This window comes from Periplaneta americana, chromosome 1, assembly GCF_040183065.1.
Source record: "Periplaneta americana isolate PAMFEO1 chromosome 1, P.americana_PAMFEO1_priV1, whole genome shotgun sequence".
Taxonomy (NCBI): Eukaryota; Metazoa; Arthropoda; class Insecta; order Blattodea; family Blattidae; genus Periplaneta; species Periplaneta americana.
The window spans coordinates 145,165,680-145,187,653 of NC_091117.1; the positions used below are offsets into that span (position 1 = coordinate 145,165,680).

The following is a 21,974-nucleotide window of genomic DNA, read 5'->3' on the forward strand; positions in this document are numbered from 1 at the left end:
CAAAGTGCATCCCATAGAGGCATTTCTTCATCCTTGGAAACAGAAAAAAAAGATCAAGTTCGGGCTGTAGGGAGGGAGAAGGACACATTTCGCGTATATTTTGTTGAGATAATTCGTGACTGCATTTGCAATGTGGGGTTGTACATTATTGTAGTGCAGCATCCAGTCTGCTGCATTGAGACGTGGTCGTTTTCCTCCGACACTTCAGTATACTTTTATGGTATTGTTCTATCACAGTTGTGTGTTCTGGTACAACATGCCGGTAAACCATTCCTTGCAGTGGCACCAACTTAAAATTAATTTTGGGAGAGAGCAAGAGACTTGACTGAAAAGAACATTAGGATTTGGAGGGGGAAGCTGAAAACAGTAAATAATAAGGTGAACATTGCTACTTTTTTCTAATATTCACATTTAGGCCTACAGTAGAAAAATAAACACAACATGTTTTATGCTTGGTGGTTACCGAACATTCTTGTTGAAGCCCAAAAAACCACAAGGATGGGAGTACCCTGACATTCCTTCAGCGCTATGAGAGTGAAGGTGACGGGTTTCTCGACCAGAAGGTCATACCAACTCCCCTACGAAACCACAAAGAGGCACTAACCAAACTGAGGAGAGCAATTTAGAACAAACGTGGGGTTGTGTTGTTCCACAACAATTCTCAGCTGCAAACTGCAGCACGCACTCAAACCATCCTGTGACAGTTCCAGTGGGAGGTGTTTCATCATTCACCATACAGTCCTGACATGGCTCCGAGTAACTACTACCTGTTAAATGACTTGGATCCCAGTGGTTTCAAATTGATGGGGATCTCAAGGAGAGCATCAATGGGTAGCTAGAAGCACAAGCGGCTGATATTTATGCAAAGGGAATTTCAAAGCTTGTGAAGCAATATGACAAATGTCTGAATGTAAATGGAAATTATGTTGAAAAGTAATTGAAAGGTGCAATTTCACTTGCGTGTCATAAAAGTTCCCTCAGTAAAGTGCTTTCTGAAAAAAAAATACCGGAACTAACTTTCCAATTCACCCTCATATTGTGGAAATGTGTGGTAATCATATATTTGTTAAATTTATTTTCTCTGCATTGAAATAAATAAGGTATAATTTCTTGTTTTGATCTAGTTAGTTTTCCTTTATGCTAAAAATTTGTCATATTTAAATGTAGGCCTAAATGAGTTGCTAGCCTGTTACACAACAATATCATTTTCCGTTTCCAATTCTTAGTCCTTGATATGACTGGTATAGATCATCCACTAGTATGGCTCTCAGAACATATATTTCCTGAAAAAAGAAATCACTTTTCACTGTTTGAAGCTCTTGGGGAATAAAAATAGCATGTCATTAGTCAAGTACACAAATCATAATTTATTACAACCCAGTTGTACAATGGTATGTCATGGTATCCATAAAAACACTAGCTCTCATTTTGTATAAAAAGGTACTGAGCTAAGATCTAAAACCTACAAATGGATACTACAAGGTTCCTTAACCAATCGTTTGGTTTGGTACATGGTATTTTAGATGGTGAAAAAGGAGTTCTAAATATTTACACTGATACACCTTCCCAAAGATGTTGGAAGTTGCACAGAAAACCATAAGCCAATAATCATTATACCTTAATATGAATCCCACTAAGTTTACTCTTTGGGGTATATGACCAAAGATAATGAAGCATCTTATGCAATATATATTTTATTGCTTTAAAATTGTGAAATAGTTTTGCAATAGAAATAGACAATTTTCTATTGGTTAAGTATGTGTGATTAGGAATAATTTGTCTTTGCCATTAAATATTTAGAACTCTTTTCCAGCAACATATATTTAAAACTTATTTCAGTATCTTCTCTTTGTGGAATTATTTTATTCAAACTGAGGATGTCACATAAATTAATCAATTTTAATTTTCTAGACTTAGAGAAGATACTAGAATGTAACACACATACAGTACAGTAAATTCTTTGGTAATATTTAGAAAATGGGCCCATTCCAATTGTTGCTGCTAAGTATAGCTGAAGTACCAGTATGCAGTAGGTAGGTAAGTTTTTTTTTATGTTTTACTTATCTTGTAATGATGATTCAGCACCAGATTCTGGCCATTTCACTGTCATGCAGACTTTTACTCTCTTCTGGGTTCTGTATTTAATTTCTATGGATGAGGCACAGAATGTGTCAAAGAGATAATTTGTATAAACAAAAGCCGCCCTAAATAAGGGTTCAATAGATCGGCCTACTAATCAATTCATAAAGAATAATAAGTAAACAAAACAATTTTGTGACACTTGGAAAGAAAAAGAAAAAAACATTAAGATAAGAAAACGTAGGAAATCATTTACAATAAAAATTTTGTTGGGTACAAATTATTACTAATTATAGCTAAGGATGATTTTAACACGTGAGATCCTATGGCATCAATCGTTGCATCAGAAATTTTGTATTGTTTAAGTTGATTTAAAGTTTCACGTGGGATCGTGCCACGGGCACCGAACATGAGCCCAAAAACTGTCCAATGTGTAATGCGTTATTGTGCTCCAAGATGCTGACAACAAGGCTCATATATGACTTGTTTTTCACGACACACCTCTTGTGGCTGTTGCTCATGCATCTCAAAACAGATTGTGGGATTAAGAATGACACCCTTATCCTTCTGCCGATCAATTATGATGATATCAGCCCGTCTAGTAGAGCCATCAGAAGAGACGCAACCAACCTCCTCATAAACCTCATAGGAAGCATTCTGACGGACTGAAGCTGCGATGAGAGAACGAACCGTATTATGTCTGTTGATTCGGAGCAATTTAGTGCTACAAGTCAACACTATGCGTGCTGAAGCATTATTTATTAAACTGAAGTTCGATCTGTTCTTTCACTTCTTTTATTTTTATGTCTATAATTCGTCTCATATTATACTCTTTCAGCTTCAGCCTACTTACTGTAAGTCCTTCAGTTACTGCGGGGAATGTAAATCGTAATTTATCTTATAGGTACCGATAATGACAGTATGATAACATTTAGTGATGTTGAATACGTGGAGTTATTTCTAATCTCTTCAACAGTAGAAATTTTAAATTACGGTTTATTTAATGACGCTCGCAACTGCAGAGATTGTATCAGTGTCACCAGTGTGCCAGAATTTTTTTCCCTGCAGGAGTTATTTTACATGCCAGTAAATCTACTGACATGAGCCTGTCACATTTAAACACACTTAAATGCCATCGTCCTCGACCGGGATCGAGCCCGCAACTTCGAGCATAGAAGGCCAGCGCTATACCAACTGTGCTACCAAGAGCGACTCAACAGTAGATATGTGAAATTCGACTTACCAGAAGTCTAAACACTGTAAATATTTTTTCATTGCTTTCCATTATTTTAAAACATATCATTATGAATTTTAAATTATTTTCTTGAACTATTAACGTAGTTCTGCTTCAATTGAAATGTTTCCAATGGTAGGGAGACCGGATTCAGATCGATAAAAAAGAGGACACAAAGCTTCAAAAAGGGGGACATTGTTCGAAAAAAGAGGACAGAAAATATGTACTTAGATTTAGGCCTATACTTCAAATTACGTCAATATCTATTTTATTACAAAATAATTACAGTACGGATTTAGGCTTATATCATACTTAAAAGAATGTTAATATCTATTTTATGATAAAATAATTATGATGTAAGTTACGAAAAGGACATTTCTTGATTTTTTAAAAATCCACTTGGACCCCGGACAAAGGGCTAGAAAGGAGGACATGTCGGAGAAAAGAGGACATCTGGTCACTCTATTCCTATGCCACACTTAATAATTACACTACTTCGTAATGCACTATAACATACTATAAGAATATATAGTTGTGATATTATTAATGATGTTTTGTTATTTTTCAGGGATATTACTGTAATACAATATTATAAATCAGTTTTGTTATATTTATAAGATGGATGAAATAAGCTATAAGAAAAAGAGTATCTAAATTTTACTGAATGTGGCCCATTTTCTAAATTTAACAGATTTGTGTATTTTCATCACAGTTTAGTTACAGTTGCTCTTGGCACAGCCAGTTCAAATTGTACAGTTTTTATTGTGCCATTCCTACCATCACTGTTATTCTGATAAGGCATTTTTCTTCTGAACTGCACCGGTGTTGCTATGGTCTTTCTTTTTGCCTCTTCTTCTTCTTCGCCTTTTTCTCCTCTCCAACTCCATTGTCTATTGTCTCCACTGGCAGCATCTCTTGCAACAAGTTTTGACAATCTCTGATCCTGGTCTCGTAGAGTAACAAATCGTGGTTGTAACTTCGTAATCGCTATAGATGCTTCAGTGGTTGTCATCTTATCTGCATTAGCATCCATTGTTCCCATTAGTTTATGATCTTTTTGAGTTTCTACACCAGATGAATCTTTGTCGTCTACAACCTCAAACAGTGTGTCTACTTTGTCTTTCATGGCATTCACTTTCTTGTTCTTATCATTGTCAACCTTCGTTACTGTTGCAATGTGAGAACCGTAATTGTAAGTTGTACTGTTGTCTGAAGGGAACGAAAATAATTTTTTACCATAATTATATCTGTGACTATCTACATAGTTCTCATACCCATTATCAATGTGAGTGTTGTATGTTAAAAGGGTTCCAGGATCCTTATCTCCTGGTGAAGGGATGAAAGTTGAATTAGGAGGCACATCTCTGTGGAGGTAAGCAACAGGCCAGTACCGTGGAGGTCCATAAGACTCGTAGTGGAATGCTTCAATGTGATGTTGACCATGTGGGGGAGGTCCATGAGGACCTCCATGTGGGTCATGTGAATAAGGATAGTAATGATCACTGCAAGGTCTCCACTGGTCCCTGGCAGCACTTCCAACATAACACCTGTAAGTATCAAATGGATATTAGTTAAGTAAAAATGAGTACAAGTGTACAGTATAATGTGCAGTTTCTTATTTACGATGTAGAGTAGTATGTCACCAACATACGAATACTTGCAGTGTTTCAGACAGTCCAAGCATTCAGTTACACATGACAGTGCAGACTACTTTTTTGTGCATGCGTAGACTGAACATAGCGTTCACTACTATTACCACCACCAATCACTATCACATCGCCGAAATCACCACCACCACCACCACCCCTTCCACCACAATTTCTCTAACATCACGATAATCGTCATAATCACTACCTATACTATCATCATTCATTACCATCACTACCACCACAACCATCGCCACCATAATCATAATCATCATGAGTCTTTAAGAACTCGGCTTTGTAGTGATTTTGAAACCAGCATTTACATTCATAAGCGAAATTATTCCTTGGCCATATGATTAATGACACATGATCATTGCTTAAGACAGTGTTTCCAATCAGAGAATTCTGTTCCTAATTTTACTGCTTAATAGCAGTAGATTTGTAACAGACAGGCATACAAAAAATCACGTTTTTGGTACGTATTACAAATACTGAAATTGTATTTCGATATTTTGCAACATGAAAGTGCTCTCTCTCTGTACGTACTTCTTACATGAAAAATAAAAAGAGTAGTTCTTAATACAATAGATATAACATAAAATTATAACATGTTCTGTAACTCTTTTTGACTTACGTGCTGAATAAAACAAATAATTAGTTACAAGGAAATTCTTAATGAACTCATGTTACAATCTCCCATCAAACTGAGCACATTTTCAGATCCCCACAGCAGATAATTGTATTAACTGTAGGATTACGAAATTACAGCTTGAAGAGTAGTTCCCGGCCTTAAATAGATAGTGTTCATGCAGCTTCGATCATCTGGTAAAGTGTGTTGTGTGCATGTCATGTGATAGTGTGGACGTTCACGCGGATGGCAACTTAATTATCCTCTCCGCATACTGTATGTTCAGCTGTTTCTTAATGTAACATTCAAAGTAAGCTTCCACACATTTACAGTAAAGTTAGTTGTTGTTGTTTAGTCAACTGTCCAAAGACAGGTCTGAACTTCACAAGTGATACCAAGAAGGCATCACTTATGAGACAACTAGGCCAGGAGATAATGGGGTAGGGTGGCCAATTCCTTTTCCCCTCCATTGCATACATCGCCGACTAGCTACTAAGTCAGACTTCAGATGCATGCAAACAATGTAAAGTTAGTATGGGAAGCTAATTTTTATATTTGAAGCATGCATTTCCATAACGTTGTAAGTGCCGAAACTGGGAGAATCTATTTTTTCACATATATCAGTTGTTGTTGTTTTCTAATGCCAGGCGTTTGACGATAAAGTCATTTGACCTCTTGTACTCCAATATTTTTCAAAGATATTATCATGACCAGCCAATGAAGCACAGATTTTGAGGTGTTCCGAAACCATTTCTTGATTTGAGTTGCACAATGGGCAGTTAGGGGACTGATATATTCCAATTCTATGCAGGTGTTTAGCCAAACAATCATGGCCTGTTGCCAATCTAAATGCAGCTACAGACGATTTTCGTGGTAAATCGGGAATTAACTGTGGATTTTGATGCAGAGAGTTCCATTTTTTCCCTTGGGATTGTGTTATCAAATTTTGTTTGTTGAAGTCTAAGTATGTAGATTTAATAACTCTCTTCACAGAGTAATACGTAGATTTAGTAACAGGTCTGTAAGTAGCTGTGCTGCCCTTCTTTGCTAAAGCATCCACATTCTCGTTTCCCAGGATTAAGGTAAAATTATCCGGAGGTAAAATAGTCCCCCAATCGGATCTCCGGGCGGGGATTACTTTAATGGTACAGAATCAACTAAACACATATCAGTTGTAGGTGCCCTGTTTGACAATATCATGAAAGGTTATGAAGAAAGTGCTGCTCCAAGTAATAAAGTAATGCACTTTCAGGTTGTGCAAGTTACAACGTTGTATGTACTGTATAAAACTATTTTTGTTTCTACTGTAAACTTTACAAATTGGCACTCACAACATTCTGGAAATGCACACTTCATTTATGTATCTGCTGTGGAGATCTAACAATGTGCGCAGTTCCAAGAGAGGTTTCAAAATGAGGTCATTAACAGTTTCTTTGTTGGTATCTAATGCTCTGATCTGTGATAATAATTAAATCATTTGCCACATTGCATCCCAGTATTTCTTTATGGTACCAATATCCTTGAAGGTTGCCAGATTTTCACAACTATTTTTATATTCTTCATCTGTTTCTTCTAATTCATTTTGTAACACACATTTTTTAGATTTAAATGTCCCAGTTTGTATGCGTTTTCGGGGACAGTGTCCAGTGGCAAGAGTAAGTTTGTAACAGACGAACTTCATCAGTTTTCCCATTTTGGGTTTCTTGCATATCTACAATCTTAATTTTAAAGTTTCTATAAATATTTTAATGTATCAGATGTTTTAATGATATATAAGGTGTAGTTTCTTGCTTTTGGATTTTACTTTTTTTCTTGTTAGACTGTTTGCTACCTCTTTTTCACACTCTTCAAAATATGCTGCTGCATATTGTGAAACAGTTTTCTTGCTGAAATTTTGTATTTGTTTAATGGTATTACATATTAATTTATTTAATGTTAAATGTTTTTTAAATGCTATTTTAAGCTTATCGTTACTCACCATGGGTAATTGAAGCCTTCTGAATAACCACATTGGTGTCCAGGCCTGCAGCAATAGTCCCAAGCTCCTGCATCCCCTCCTTCTAGTTCACAATACCAGAATCCTGCCTCCCTATTTTCTGTACACTCTGTACCATATCGACAGGGTCTTCCAGAAACTGTGAACCTCTGCCATGTTTGCACGTCGATGCGACCAGCTGGATACAATAAGATATAGAATTAGCATGAATTAAAAGCAAATTATCAATTTTCTATGTAAAGATTCTTATTGAAAATCCATATCCAAGTGAAATTTCTCTAGGCTAATAATGATGATGATGATGATGATAATGATGATGAAGATGATAGAGTACCTGCATTCTTCCACACATGGTTTCTTTCAAGAGGGTGCTCGAGGGACCCCCCCACCCCCTGCAGACTGAATCAATTATTCCCTCTCCCCCAAAGAAAACATTTACATTTTTAATCTTTTCATTTTAATTTTACACCAATAAAAATGTAATTTTTCTCTAGCTTCGAATATCTAAATACAATGACAATGACATATTGTATGAAATATCCCAAGACGCATCTGCACATGCACTTACAACTTTGGTATCAAGTTATCAAGTTAATTTAACATTAAATGTTCAGCGCATAATCACCACGTCGTAGCAATGCCATGTTGTATTTTTGTTCCAGAGAAAATACACTAAGGCATTGCTACAAAGTGGCAGGGATGAGTGTTTCCATATAAGATGAGTTTTTCCCTGAACCAAAAATATGAAGTGGCAGTGATGTATTGAACATTTACCAATTTAACTCTTCATTTTCTGGAACATAAATTGCTGTAACAATTATCTTTTTTTTAGATGTAAGATTACCATTGTTACTAAAAAAAATCTTGATCGAAGCTTTGACGCTTCACTGTACTACATTCATTGCTCTCTGCGAATTAGATTCAAACATAAGCAGAACTTAAAAATAATACCGAATGTTACCAGCCCAATGATCAATAATGCATTCAGTATTGTCAATACTCTTAATGATAAAATAATTTACTTCATTCAAATAGAATAAAAAAATTGTAGGAGGAATATTAAAAGAAGAAAACGAAGTATCTTATTAATGTGCTTAATAATGTATTTTATGCCATCCTAGCATTATAAACAGGTTGTTACTACATCGAAAATCGTGCATAATTAGTTTATTATAGCATGCGTGCTGATAAAAGCAATGATGTATTTGCTCTGACGTAATATCGGAACACTTGCTATCTTGGTTATCGCTTCTATGTGCAATGTAACAAAAAATGAAATGCAGGACAGAAGGTAAGGTATCATTTTTTCCCAATCTTTAACAATTTTGTATCACTTTTGTAATATCACATAAAACAGTTTTGTGGTTCAGAGAAACTAATTAACAAAATAAAGGAACATTTGTAACATAATCTGCAAGGTCATCCATTACTCTTTAATCAATGCCAAGGCCAGGCGCAACTAATCGATACAGACACATGAAGACAATTTATCAGCAATGGATCCCGAATTCCTTTCATAATTTTTTCCTACAATTTATAATGCTAAGATGCCATAAAGTGTTGTATCCAACTCGTGGATAATCTTATTATGACACCCGTGAAAACTGTTGCACTCACTATCGTTTGTGTGACAAACATTCACTCATGCCATAATCATCAAGATTATCCACTTGTTGCATAAATAACTATTGTAGTTTAAAGTCCATTTATATTTATGTTTTTGAATACTACATTTCATTGTTGGATATGAGATATTAGCATTGGAAGAGGAAAGGGCAGATGACTGCCGAAATAATCGCAAATAGGTTTCCAGGTTCGAGGAGTAACATATTTCTGTCCTAAATGCTTGCGCATTTGGACAGGAAAAAAACAATGTAATAATAAATAGGCTAATCAAGTTATGATCGCTTTGAGCTCTGTTCTTTTTTTTTCTTTTTATTTTTCTTTTACTATATTTTATAGCTTTAAGATATGTAACAAGTCAAGAGAGATGAAGTGTTTACTGCAATATTAAAAAGGTAGATAATTTATTTTTAAATTAATGTTCTTCCTTTCTTAAAGGAAATATTTTTAACTTAAAACATGTAACAATAAGTTCTATGAACTCTTACAAATTTAACAAGTAGTCAGTGTGAACTGACTGAATGAAACCTCTGATTGTATCCAAAAAAATATTAGGACTGAGAAAAAGATGAAAGATGAGAGAGAAACAGACAAATAGAGAAAATGAAAAGAGAGAGAAAAAAAGAGAAAGAACATAAGCGAGAGATAGAAATAGAAAGAGAAAGGAAGCGAGAGAAAGACGGAAAGACAGAGAATAAATGAGTGAGAGTGAGAAAAATAAAAAAATAGAAACATAATATCTAGGTACAGCATCTTTCACCTTGATATTTATTTTGTATGTTTCTTTACTATGTCAACATACGACAATTTCAGACATAAAATGAAAATATGAATCTGTTCTCTCCCACTGCCATTGCTACTACTTACGGATATAGTGTCCATCAAATCGATTGTGTTGTTCTGGGTTTTGGGCAAGAATATCGCACCGTGGATCCAGGAAATTCCAAGCAAACATCCAGTTGTCTCTTTCATGCACATAGTCTAGACCTGGTCTCAGATCTCGTTGCTCTATGTCACTTAACAAGCAATTGTGTTCTGGCACATTATCATCGTGATGGTGGGGATGGGGTGCGTTTGCAGCTCTGCAAGGTGAAAGTAATTCAGCTGTTGAAAGCACGATTTAACAAATTGTATTCTATGGCTAAATAACTGAATACTTCAAATAACAAAGATGATTGGTGCCAAAAGTGAAAAGAATGAGTTATTACACTAGAATTGTGCTATACTAAGCTTTATCATCTATGAAAGGTGTTATATTCTATGGTTCCTATAAGATGTTAAAAATTATGCCACAAGATAGTACGAATGTAAACTCCAGAAGATATTTCGTAAGAAAAATTTTATCTCATGATGGTGTGCATTATTTTTCGTGATTATAAGTGAACACTACCAACATATTGATCCATGGACACATCATTACCTTTAGTTAAAATTTCTTGTATGAAAGCCTACCCTGCAAACTTTATCTAATTAACTGTTTTTCTAATGTGTCTCAATTTAATTATTTTGACACTTAATACCTTTGTTATTTTAAGTATCAAATTATTACAGGCCTACATTAGATTAAAAATAGTACGTATATCATCAGAATTAGTATTGCACTTTTACAGCATTGTAATCATTCTTTTCTCAGGTAAACTTATTCTGCATAGGCCTAACCTGCAACTTTCTTTTCAACAGAAGGTATGCTACTTTGATCTGATGGAATAGTTTCACATTTTTTTTTTTTTGCTAATGTTATTCTTGTCATTGTTGGGTCTCTTTGCTCTTTTGGGCAATAACACACACACACACACACACACATGCACAAGAGCATTTGCTCACGTGCACGCACACACACACACACACACACACACTCACACACTCACACCAATCACACACCTACTTATACACTCACACACACACACACATACACACTCACACACACATACACACTCACTTTTCCTCTTCCAGATATAGGATTATTCAGTTTATAAAAATTAACATTTTTATTACCACAATGGATTTAATTTAAATCACTTCTAACTCACTTATATTGCCCTCATATTGTTAAAACATTCAAGAACCTCAGACTCCACGTCTCCAATTAACACACATCCAAGCTGTTGTAACTATGCACGTGACAGTTTTGCATAATGTTGGTAGCAAGAGATGCAACGTTGCCACAATTACATTACACAATAGCTGACGAGACCTTTACACCATTTCTAATGCCTGACTAATCCTATGCCTTTATACATAGGATTCTCACTCCATGAGTTATCAATAATTCTCCGAACGACTTATTTCTTGCAACACTTCACAGCAGTGCTACAAATTATTTACAACACTAACACAAAAATTACGCACTTGGTAGTAACACAATGTAACACAGTATGCAGTAAACATAGAAGAGCTCCATAGCAGCAGCAGCAGCTGATAGAAAATGCTACATTCTAATTAGTTTAGAAGGCTACCATGCAGCATTCTTCAATTTTATCATGGGAAGAATTGAAAATGCAAAGTGCATAGTTACAGCGGCCTGGGTATGCACTGATATTGTTTTGACAATAGCCAAACATCCATGTGCGATGTGTGGTTCTAACTCAAGACCATGACAAAGTTAAGTGTTAGTGGGCCACATGTCGAGTGACCAAAAAAATTGGTTAACCCATTGTTTATTATTCAATTGTCTGGGGATTGTGATTGATGCAGAATTTTTTCTCTAAAAAAACTACAATATCTTTTTCTAATCTAATAAATATGTATAGTATTTCAATACATAAATTTTAGCATTAAAATTTCTATGGTGTGTGTTCCAATTCACCACCTGGTACATGCGAAAAAAAATGGTGAAATATGCACGAAAGTGTGCATGCACACACACTCACAGATATATGCAGTTACCGGTAATGTAATTACAGTTAATATTATTATAATAAGATTATACTTCATCATATCAATGAATTTACTTTGTTCTCTGTTGTTGTTTTATGTTATAAAATTCTGTCACTGAAAAGTTATTTTTAAAGTGCAAATGTTCTTCTTAAATTACTATAAGTCAGTCACTAGCATCTATGCATTACAGAAACAAACAAAAAAAAAAGTAGAATTAGCAAATTTACTTAAATATCAAAATTCTGTCACTGAAAAGTGATTTTTAAATTGTAAATGTTCTTCTTAAAATAATATGTCAGTCACTAGCATCTATGCATTACAGGGGGGGGGGGGAAAGTAGAGTTAGCAAATTTACTTAAGTATCAAATATTAATTGATCTAAATGATTGCGATTTTTTTCTTTAAGTAGCCATAATTGTAAAATAATTACCGCTGTCAAAATAAAATGAGCTTTATCTTCAAAATTTGCACTTTTATAGATACAGGAAAATACGTGAATATGTGATTAGATTATGTATATATATATATGTATTTCACGTTCAAGATTTAGGAATGAAGTCATTTTCTTTCTTACTTTTCAAGATTTAACAATAATATCTGAATGCTTCTCTAAAGCTTTATAGTAAAATATGCAACAAAAATGGTTAAGCAAAACATATTTATCAAAGAATATTATTGTGAGGTATTTTTAAGAATATTATGTAATACATGTCTTGCATATAAACGCAGGCTCTTGTAATGATAATCAAGTTATTTTCAAGATCTGACCAAAACCTATAGAACTGATTCATATCTGATATTTCGTACAAGACTTTACACTTTTTGAGAATATGTACCTATGGCATTAATATTAGTTAGTAGTATTAAAATAGTGTTTATCTTATGTGGTTATGGGAAGTACTTTGTGAAGCAGACAAGCTTGTGTTTTTGCTTGTTAGTGTCAGAGAGAGACAGACCGGAAGCTGAGAGCGGTGCAGAAGAAGTTGAAGCTATCCCTTGCCCGAGTGCACTCCAACTTGCAGTCCAGTTCTGTTGGCACATCCAGAGAGCTGCGTACAACAATCGGCAGAAGGCGGGCTGGACCCCCGTATCCCACATAGCACACTGCGCACATGAGGCATTCTTATCAGTATGATATGGAGTTGCTATATTTAATATACAAACATTCAAAACATATTATAATTATTTTAAAAGGGCTGTGGTGAAAAATATAAACATTAAACTTCTGTAGTTGAAAGAAAAATTAATTAACCCATGTTATGAAATAATGAAAAATATTGAGTTTTCAATTTTTTTTTTTTATTTAAAAAGTGTTGCTAGAAAAAGAGTCTATCGCATTTTTACGCAAAAATTATTTTGTGCATGAAAATAAATCATTTAGTGAAGTCGAATATTGTGACAGATGTACAAGTACTCAGTAAATTGATTACAAGATTATGAAAAAACTGTGCCGTGGGATTGCAGTTGAAAATTGTTTCATTCTTCAAAGAACTTCTCATTGATATTGACTCTCCTTTAAGTTGATTTTAATATACATTTTTTAAGTAGATTAAATTATATTATATTTGGAGTAAGGACTACATAACCCTCCATGTATGTCAATCTGTTGCCTTTATGCTGTTATCCAGTAGATAGCAATTCTGTTATACCTCAATTATCAGTTAAGCACTTTTCGCAAGTTTTAATGGTCTTCTATAAGTCTTTCAGAATTTTTACGACCTCTAATATCTCATTTATGTTTTGTTGATTAGACCATCAAAGATCATTACAGTCTATTCGCATGAAGCAGAAAATTTGAGTCAGGAAATGAATGGTACTTTTTCATAGAGTCCTCTTTATTCAGGGACAGGGTTATTTTATAGTCAGTAAACCTACAATACATATCTCACAATTTTACTTTTCTTTGAAATGAAGCTAAGCTAAGAATATTTATTGCCCTTAAAAACCAATTCGCATTGGCCAATTGTACCCTTGATCTTCGATACTACTCTTCATTTTCCATGCGGTCTACAATTCAGGATCATGCTTGGCATTTCATTTTGAGAGTACCTTCTCACCTATCTACCAACACAATCTTTCGGGGATTCCTCTTTCTGTAAAACATAATTTATATTTCGCAACAAAGGACCGTGTCAGGAATGTCTGGGTCTAAAACTATCTAATGACAAGCATCATAACCTCTGAACTACTAAGGATTCATGGCCATTTAATATTTCATTCGACCAATATTTATTGGTACTTACAGTCATCGTTAGGTTTGGGGTATGTAGGTGGTCGTATTGGTCGTTGTGGTGGAGGGGGATAATTTCCACCTACTCCACCCCCCTGGTGGTGTCCTCCACCTCCGTGATGGTGTTCTCCACCCCCATGGTGCTCATAACGGTGCGTAAGTTCGTACTGATCTTCAGGATATGGAACATAATGGTTGATCTCGCACCCATGGCCATAGCTTCCTCGCTCATACAATTCAAAAGCTAAATCATCTATCAATTGCCTCCTTGGGTCCAGCTCAAAGAATGGCCAGTCAGAGAGCAAACAGTTGTCCAATGGTCCACCAATTATTGGTGAGCCATACCTGTGTAACAAACATTATGTCTAGTAAATTTATATAGGACAGTTAATTATACTGTTTTACGAGAGATATTTGAAAAATAATGTATCATATATTTAAAAACAATGTGTTGATGCACCTTTATGAAAAGATGTAATATACATTATCTCTATAAATACCAGGGGCGAATGCTAGTCACGAAAGTTAGGCTTGCTCTTTTATTCATAGAGGAAGATGGGAGGATATAATTCATAATTAATAAAAATATTCAGACCTACATAATTAATTTATTTTATAATTATGAAATCGTTATGAGTCATGGATCATATTCGCTTATCAGATGTAGAAGTTCGATATGATATAACAAACATGGCCAACAAAACAGTTTATTTAGTTTTTTTTCGACCCTGCCAACCAATGCACATTGTTATATTGAGCTGCACTGAACGAGCGCACATATTCTCTATAATGTCTGTCTTCTCTTGAATAGTCCTTCGGGAAAATGGATTTAATAATGTTTCAATAACACACAATTCCGAACTCATTGCAATACTTCAAATTAGTGTTTAAGAATTAATAATACATGCAGCAGCTAACATATGCATTCCGCTCATACAATTACATTGCACTAGCAAATCACAGCACATTCCCGCTGTCAATACTGGTCTGTGTAGTGTTAAATAGTCGTTGGTGTAACTCTCGGACCAGAGCTTCAAATAACACAAAACAGAAGCATGTGCACCTAGGACGGACTAAGGAGGAAGGCACTTAAGCGCGCATCATATTCTCGCTATTTCTACGTCTTTCCTGTAGCTCCAAAAAACGAGCAAGCGTTGCGATACTTGCGGTGTGCAACCTCCGGATGGTATTACGCCTATACAGTATTCCAAAAATAAAAATAAATTTTAACGTACGTAATCCCATTTTGAGAAATACACATTCTACGAAAATATTGGGCTTGTGCAGCAAGCATAGCATGCCCTGAGAAATCGCCCCTGATAAATACCTATGTATCTCTCAATAGTCTTCTGCCAATTTGGAACAAGGGCACAGTTGAACTGAAACCTTCACTTTTAAGCAACTTTTTTTTTACAGTTATTACAAGAGAGTAATTCTCAGTCCTTCTTCCGTGAATGCAGGTTTTTTGAGCTTATTAAAAATCCCCATAAAACCTCACCAAGTTAATTAATGGTATGATGGCCAAACGAAGTACTTCTGGGTTCCTGAAAATCGTGTTGAAGACGTAGAATTGAATCTCTTCTGACTCTGAAAATTCACGTAGTACAATTTCTACAAAGAGTTGAGGGTGGCTTTCTGTATAGCAACAGATTACGAACTGGATGATCTGATTCAATCCCAAGTGAAAGCTGGAAATAGCCTTCCAGTCTGCAGAATGTTTTCTGGCTCTACTATGCCTACTATAAAATAGCGTATCTGATTTCTCCCATAATTAAAGACATTGTGTTATTTCATCTCGTTCTAATGTCGAGATCAAGAAAACCTGGGAGCTCTTCTTCCTTTTCGCCTTGCATTCCGAGCGCGTTAATGGCATAAAGACGAATAGCTCTCCATTTTACCATTCCCACATTTGAAGAAACTTTATTTCCTGCTGCACTATTTTTGACCATATGTATGGATGGAAAATGTTTTTGTTGCATGGCAGTTCCTGGCTGCATGCTGATCTTCAGATCGTGGAGATGATTAAAAATTGAGCTGGACATTGTTACCGCAAGCTTCTACAACATAGATCTAAAGAACTTAGATTATTATGTGTTCAAAAACGATGACTCCCATGTGAAAGCTGTGAAAAAATGACTTAAAAATGCATGATCTGGGTCCTAAACTTCTCTTGTTCTAAGATGATATAAGGCTGTTAAGAAAACAGGAATGATGTAAAAGAATGAATTCAATTTCCAAAGAATATTGACTTACGTTTTATATTGACCATTACGTTAGGAGTGATCCTTGTATTTTACGTGCTCTCAACTCAATAGATACCACCAATTTTTGCAGAATATAAAGATTTATGGCTTAGTAGTGATAACCCAACCCGTTAACAGATGAATTTCTATAAAAAAAATGGAGTTCGATCACCTGCGGATCATGTGACATTTTTGGTAAAGAAATGGTTGTGGGGCAGGTTCTCTCCTAGTTTTTCAATTTTCTTTGTTATTTTCATTCTATCATTGCTCCGTTCTTGCTACATCATCGTCTCATCTCTTCATCTCTGAAGTTAATAAATGTAGAATTAAATTAAATATAACAATAGTTTTCTGGCACCTTATTAGCAAAGTATTCAAGTACTTAGATCTATTTCGAAATTGAGAGAGAATGAATAAATAGTGTAATGATGGTAACAGAATCATGAAGTCTGTAAAATAAGGGAGAAAAAGAACTTCCCCCGAAACAGCCTTTGCACACTAATATGTTAATTTACAACTCTGTTCTTTGACATGAAAAACCAATACATAAAGAATTCATTTAATGCATCAAACTCATTGTTTAATGAATAAGTTAATATCTATTCTACAATTACCATTATTCTTCTTCTTTGGCGCTATGGTCCTTTGAGTATAACCTCGGCCTCCTTTATAACTGCTTTCCAATTACCGTTATTGCGAGGGGTGATTAAAAAAGTAAGGTAACAAGAACCCTCATGGGTGGCATATTCCCCTCTTGTTCGAATTTTCAATACTAACTCTATGGACTCTATACAGACAGTGCAACAAGGCAGCATAAGCTCCGCCCATCCATCATGATGTTGCAAATTCAAGCACTAGCGTTGTGGATTATGATTTTATATATTTGGAAATGAAAGTCTGTACTTCAATTTCAGCTAATTGGAGCTTCTGGAAAGAATATTTTGTACTTAGAAACTTTTTGAGAGGTCTCTCCGTTTTCATTGTCGTGAAATACTTTGACTGAGCTTGAAAAATAACATAAGATCAACATATAGCTTCGACATTTGATGAAGGGAAAATAAATATATTAGTTGAGATATGCTTTTAATATTTTTTATTTGCCAGTGGTAATTTTAAATACGATACTGTGAATGGGTGGGTACCTGGAAAATTATGCTCGTAATGCATTACTACATAGTAAGCTTATTGCATATACAAACATCAGGCCTATACAAAATCTTCCTGCTAACAGTGCTAAACACTATCAAAACAGACCTTAAGCTGAGTAACTATCTGTTTTCCATAGATCTTGATTTTATACATTTATCATTTTTATATTATCATATTTTCAGTATGAATGCCTAACTAACAAAATTGCATACTGCAATAATAAAGACAAAATGTAAGCAAATATTATATTCCATAAATTATATGTAGAGAATTTCTGGAATTCCAGAATGTAGGCCTATGTACAGGGGCGACCCGTCCTTAGGGGCCACTGGGGCCGTGCCCCACCAATATTTCGTTCCCCAGCAATTTTCTTTTCGCATTTAAAATGCGTAAATTTTGTTCAGGACAGTGTACTGGATTCATAATTGTTTCAATAAATTTCATAACATGGCGCAATGTGTGTCAGTAAAACGTCAAAGATTGTATGACCTATATTGTGACATTGGGCCCGCGTAAAAGTGCCCCACAACTTGAATCACTTTAGCGCTCAACTGCCATGGTGCGAGGTATGCAGTGTTTGCTATCGACGGAGATTCACGAAGTGTTACGAAGTTACCGTCACGAGTAAAACGCTTCTCGTTGGGGCCCGACCGGAGTCCGGAGGGAAGCGACAGTCGCAGTTATTTGTTCGCAGTGCCACTGAACAGTGGAAGTGTCCGTGTGAACTCTGAATAGTGCATGCGAGCGAAGTGTGAAAAACATGAATAAACATCGTTTTCTTCTTTAAAATTAGAAGATAAACTTAAAGTTAAACAACTAGGCACACGTCAACCTAAGCACTTTAGTTTTACACAGGTGGATGGTATGAAAAGGAGAACTTCTGCAACTCGTGGTTTACAAAGAAGTCCTGGCTAAATGTAAGTGACGAAAAACAAAGTTTATTTTGTTTCTATTGCCCACTGGTATCTATTGTTTGGTGGCGAGGGACTGTGGACGTCGACAGGTTGCAAAGCTCTCGTTTAAGGGAGCGCATCCAAAAACAAAAAGAAAGTGTATTACATTTAGAAAATACTTGTAAGTTTAAACTATTTGGGACAGTAGGCCTAAATATCGCAGCAGAAATTGATTCTGCGGTCAAATTTTCAATCCAGAAACACAACGAATAGGTCTCAAAAACAGACATATACTGGCAAGAGTATTGATTATTTAGTATTTTGCGGAACTCACGAATTATAACCGAGGGTTCAGAACGAAAATCAGGGATCTACAAATCGAGGAAATTTGTTAAACTTGTTATCTTTAGGTACCGGTACTTGCCAGTCTTGATAATGTATCGGATGAACACCTAAACAGTAGCCTACTTCTGTTTTTAAATATAATTTACACATTATACATAATGAATTATTAGACAGTATGTATGATATATACATCGAAGATCTGAAACAGAACATTAATTCTACAGATTTTGTTGTTGTGTACGCTGACGAAACAACAGATATAACCTGCAAAAGCCAATTTGTTATTATTTTGAGATACATAAAAGGTTGTAAACCTGTGGAAAGGTTTCTTTCTTTCAAAGAGGTAAACAACCGCACGGCTAACGGTCTGAGCGAGGTTCTCAAACAAAGTCTACAACCTTTCAATTAAAAAAATAAACTCATAGCTCAAGCATATGATGGTGCTGCAGTAATGAGTGATAGTTTTAGTTGTATTGTGCTGAACTAATTTTTAAGCAGAAACAATGATCTAAAATGGATTAAAAAATCTTGGTGCATTATTTAACGTAAATATATCTCAAAATTTGTGAAATATCTGGCCCCACCAAAAAAAAATGATCACGAACTGCCACTGCCTATGCACTTAAAAATGTGGGGAAAATCTTGTAGGCCTACACTACAATGAATTACTCTACTTATTATTAACGTCCAGCCAAAAGACAGATTGAGACTGTAATAGACCGCTTGGCCTAATGATTCCCATACTTTTTTCCGAATGTCAATTTTTTTGCGAAAATAAAATAGGCCTAATGTGTTCCGAATTTCAAAATTTCGAATACCAACTTTCAAAATCATTCCTTCATAGTACATTAACAAAATTAATATTTTTTTTTTTGTATACAGTATAAAGTTATAGCCTATAGAGCGGGGGTACTCAAATCGTCTATCCTCGTTCGTACTGCACTTCCCATACGAAATTCTCGTAGCATTTTTTCAGTATATGCTTGTGCTTTTTGAAGCTCCCTTAAGCAGCACCTGCAGCACCAGTTGGAACCGAATGTGGACGGCCTCGCTAATGTTATTAGTGAGGTGTTCATTCTCCAAGGTAGCATTATACTGATTCCACCATTCAATTCGGTAATGTGGGTCCATGGCACTTCGTCGGTCTTCTAGTCTGCGACCTGATAAGCCTAGATAGTTTGTACCTATTGAAGTAATCTAATATACCAGTAGGTAAAAATTAATCATTCCCGAAAGCAGATACAGAAGTCTGACACAGAGACAAATGCAAATGATAGCAACACATGTATTTCCGTTTTCAATTGGTGATTACACGGGTTGTATTTCTCTTGCAACCATTCTGCTTGAATTCGTCTTTATATAATTTGGTTCAAGTGAAAAAGCAGCATGATACCGCTGTGTTTGACACTACTGCCATTGCACTATTGATGATACCTTTTTCACACATTATTCGACTTGGCAGTATTACTTCATCCATTAATCCATCTGCAGAATTTAAAATTTCTTAAATAACTTTTTTGGATATGATTGTTGTTCTTTGTTACGTAGTAGAGCATATAAAAGGTGTTTAAAAGGTATAACAATTTGAGAGGAGGTAGTATTATTAGATGGTTCTTTCAGACGGGCAGACATTATTGCTATTAATGGACGCTTAAAGCGGGCTCTTGTTCTTGACCCTACTATCCGTTTCGAAAGGAACCTAAATCAGGCCACCGAAGTTGATATTGAAAAGAAGTCTATATATGAACCTTGTCTGCCGTACCTTTCTCAAAAGTACAACGTCCCTCTTAAACAATGGTCTGTCATTGGTTTGCTGTTTGGCAGTAAAGGTTCTATTACAAAATTCACATGGAATTATCTTGAGGAACTTCACATTCCTTTTGATTATATATGTCTATTGTTATAAATATTATCAAGGATTCTCTTCAAATATTACATCATCATCTCTATTTCAATTAATCCACTTATATTATTTGCCTTCAACAATTAACTTTCTTTTTTCTTTAATATTTCAAATCACATTATACTGTACATGTTTATTGTATTCAGGACCCTTGTGGTCACTCAAATTCTTTGAGCTGATGTCTTTAATGAATAAATAAAAAACATCAAAACAATAAAAAAAAGTCCAATAATCATGGGTTCTAAAATTAATATCTTTGACCAAACAAGTGCTGTGAAATTAGTATTGTTGTTAATGCCGAGTGCTTGGCAATAAATCCATTAATTCACTTGCCCTCAAATATTTCTCACACACAGTAGGTTTAGAGAAAAGAGCTGAACATTTCTGAAGATGTTTTTGCTATTATAATCTATGCAAAAGATAGTAGGCCTACCACTTTTACTTTTGTAGTACACATCACTCAGACACCAACTTCATACCCTTTTATTTACCGAAACAAGCACATCCGACTTCTTTTGTATTGTGAAAATTGTAAATTTTGAAGAAATTAGTGTAAGACCTGAAAACTTCGAATTTAAAGAAAAAATTAGAAGAATGTTTTGGCTTAGCAACATTGATTATTATTGTTACACTCATAATGCATTGTTGCACCCAAATACTTTGGTAATTATTCTGTTCGGAAAAGTGGATTCGAAAAATACACATTTCGTCGAGAAGCTTTCTGAAAAACGGTTTTGAAAAAGTATATTGAAAGAACAGGTTTTCGGAAGAGTGGTTATGTGGAAATTAAAAATTCGGAAAATTAGTTCCGTAAAAGTTGATGGGAATGGGCTTGATACCTGTTTGTTGGAGTACTATCATCATCAATCATCATCATCATCATCATCATCATCATCATCATCATCATTGTCGACAAGCTTACTATTTTTGCCTCTAAACAAACATACTTGTTCATACAGTTCATAGCCTCTTGATCAAAGTTATCATACTTGGATTTGCATTACTGAACGAGCTCTGGTTTAAGTCCTCATGGGAGAAGAAATTTTTTCATGAAATTTTGGCCAGTATATGGGACTAATGCCCACTCATCATTGTGTTGAATTTGGGGAGTTGTAATGCATAGTGAAA

The 21,974-nt window shown here is 35.1% G+C and overlaps 1 protein-coding gene across 6 annotated transcripts in view; it reads right to left on the minus strand.

Moving 5' to 3' along the window:
- Nucleotides 1-1,343: 1,343 nt before the first annotated feature.
- Nucleotides 1,344-21,974, minus strand: part of LOC138701803 (uncharacterized) — a 208,325-nt gene continuing 187,694 nt past the window's right edge. For 5 of the 6 annotated variants that reach the window (XM_069829073.1, XM_069829080.1, XM_069829105.1 and 2 more), the window contains 5 exons: nt 14,327-14,658; nt 13,040-13,187; nt 10,074-10,288; nt 7,566-7,761; nt 1,344-4,860 (listed from right to left, as the gene is read on the minus strand). In XM_069829073.1, coding sequence (XP_069685174.1) covers nt 4,020-4,860; nt 7,566-7,761; nt 10,074-10,288; nt 13,040-13,187; nt 14,327-14,658 — 1,732 coding nt within the window. In that variant the 3' untranslated portion in view covers nt 1,344-4,019. The remainder of the gene's footprint in view (nt 4,861-7,565; nt 7,762-10,073; nt 10,289-13,039; nt 13,188-14,326; nt 14,659-21,974) is intronic. The other variant, XM_069829113.1, reaches the window with a different exon arrangement.